This window comes from Nannospalax galili, unplaced genomic scaffold, assembly GCF_000622305.1.
Source record: "Nannospalax galili isolate Female #2095 unplaced genomic scaffold, S.galili_v1.0 scaffold1941, whole genome shotgun sequence".
In the NCBI taxonomy this organism is placed as follows: Eukaryota; Metazoa; Chordata; class Mammalia; order Rodentia; family Spalacidae; genus Nannospalax; species Nannospalax galili.
This window is the reverse complement of record NW_008344179.1, coordinates 520,495-522,785: the sequence shown is the minus strand read 5'-3', so window position 1 is coordinate 522,785 and position 2,291 is coordinate 520,495. Positions and strand designations below refer to the sequence as shown.

Below are 2,291 nucleotides of genomic sequence, written 5' to 3'. Positions count from 1 at the left end.
ACATTTCCATTGAAATCTACCTGATGACTTTATATCCATGCTCAGATTTCATGGAGCTCAGAAAGTAACTGACTGTCTCTAGTAATAATCAGATATATAGAGATTAGAAATGCACGTGCAAACATCTTAATGTCAATTGCATTGAAAATCAATTTTTCTGTATGAAACTGTGTATTTTAATAATGTAATGGAGATCTTTTTTAAAGTTTAAAACCTCATTTAATTCTATGTCTTATAGGGGTTATACAGAGTACAATATTATATAACTATATCAATTCAACTGTAAACCTAAAAATTTACAGGCAATTTTGAAAGAGATGCATCCTTGCTCTGGAAATTGTTATTGAATATGTCAATGCTGTTGTCATGAAATGCTTCTTCTAATAATATGGTTATTAAATAAATAATTTTTTTAAAAAAGAAAAGTATGTAAGTTCATCTTTCTAGCAATTTATATCCCTCTTCCCCTTCTTTCACCTGTAATAAATAGGCTACTTTAGCACTCTTTCTCAGCTCTACTACACATCACGTTATTATCAATCATATTGCTATCTGCATTTGGGAAATGGCTTCTAGGAAAGTAGAGCACGGGGAGGACTAGTGGGGGTACATTTTTGCTCTGAAGCATATCAATTTTATTTTGAGTTTTTTCACATAGACTGATTTTATTTCTTGGTCACTTAAGTTTGTACTTCTATAATAAATACCATGGCTAATTTTTAAAAATTCTGTCGGGGGGATTATGTATACTCATTTGATCTGCGATGAAATTTTCCATTTATCCAGATAGTAGCATTATAATTGTAATGCTTTCTTTGCAACCAAGTGGATTTAAGAATGGACAAGGGCCGCTCCTCCTTAAGTACAAGTTCTCATTACCTCTGGAAAGTCATCCATTCCTGAAAAGACATCAGGCTCTTTGATTCTTGCCCCACGATGGTCTTTTCGTTTGATTTTCTTCAGGAAACCACGTCCACGACTAATAGTAAAACTTTTAACCCGATATTCAGTACCTAAAAAAGTTAAAAAGTACTTCAAATATTACAGGAAATCAGCATAGCTATCCATCTATTAGCTTACAGCTAATAGTATATTTTTAAAGACTACAGCATACAGTACATCATCCTTCTTTTCCTCCTCAGATTCAATGAAACAAGTTTATCGATGGTTACATTTTATCTCCTAGGTACTGCTTCCTAGTCAAAGAGCAAGTGAGGTTAATAACACAGGACACGAGAAATAAGCACAGTCATGCCTAGAGAAGCCCGACTGCAGTTTCCCCCACTGTCCCAAAAGAGACTTTTAACAAGTCTCTGTTTTAAGAGAATAAAGCGTCATATTCATTTTTAAGAAAGACAGGATAGAGCTGAGCATGGTGACACAGGTCTTTAATCCCAGCACTCGGGAGGAAAAGGCAGGCAAATCTCTGTGAGTTCAAGGCCAGTTGGAGCTACGGGGAGACCCTGTCTCAAAATGACAAAAAATAAAAAATAAATTTAAAAAAAAATCATAGATACTAGTGGTTGATAACCACTAGTATCTATGACACCATAAAAAAAACAAAACTTATGAATCATAGGAATACAGGAAGGAGAAGAATCTCAAGATAATGGAATGGAATAGATCTTCAACAAGATTGTAGAAGAGAATTTCCCAAAATTAAAAAAAAAAAAAACATGCTCATATAAATACAAGAAGTATAGAACACCAAATAGACAGAACCAGAAAAGAAACTCTCCACGGCACATCACAGTAAAAACACTAAATGTTCAGAACAAAGAGACAATACTGAAAACTGCAAAAGAAAAACAACAAATCACATATAAAGGAAAACCCATTAGGATTACAGCTGACTTTTCAGTGCAAACTATGAAAGCCAGAAGACCCTGGCCCAAAGTATTCCCACTTCTAAATGACCACAGATGCCAAGCCAGATTACTATATCCAGCCAAAATATCTATCATAGTTGAAAGGGAAAGAAAAATCTTCCAGGACATAGATAGGCTGAAAGAATTCATGTCCACAAAACCAGCCCTTCAGAGAGTTCTTGAAGCAATACAAAGACCTGAAGAAAGGAACGACTATACACAAGGGGTGACGGAAAGAAATTCAATGAGGGTATAATTGTGGAAATGCACAGCTATATCAAGAATGTGAACAGAAATAAAAATGACAGGATTCAATACACATCTTTCATTAATAACTTTAAATGTCAATGGACTGAACTACCCAGTCAAAAGATACAGACTAGTTGAATGGATTAAGAAACAAAACCCATCTTTTTGTTGTCT

At 34.4% G+C, this 2,291-nt stretch overlaps 1 protein-coding gene across 4 annotated transcripts in view; it reads right to left on the bottom strand.

The window, feature by feature from the left end:
* Window positions 1-2,291, bottom strand: part of Zc3h6 (zinc finger CCCH-type containing 6) — an 82,142-nt gene that overhangs the window by 24,395 nt on the left and 55,456 nt on the right. For all 4 annotated transcript variants that reach the window (XM_008840359.3, XM_008840362.3, XM_008840361.3 and 1 more), the window contains one exon: window positions 880-1,013. In XM_008840359.3, the coding sequence (XP_008838581.1) occupies window positions 880-1,013 (134 nt within the window). The remainder of the gene's footprint in view (window positions 1-879; window positions 1,014-2,291) is intronic.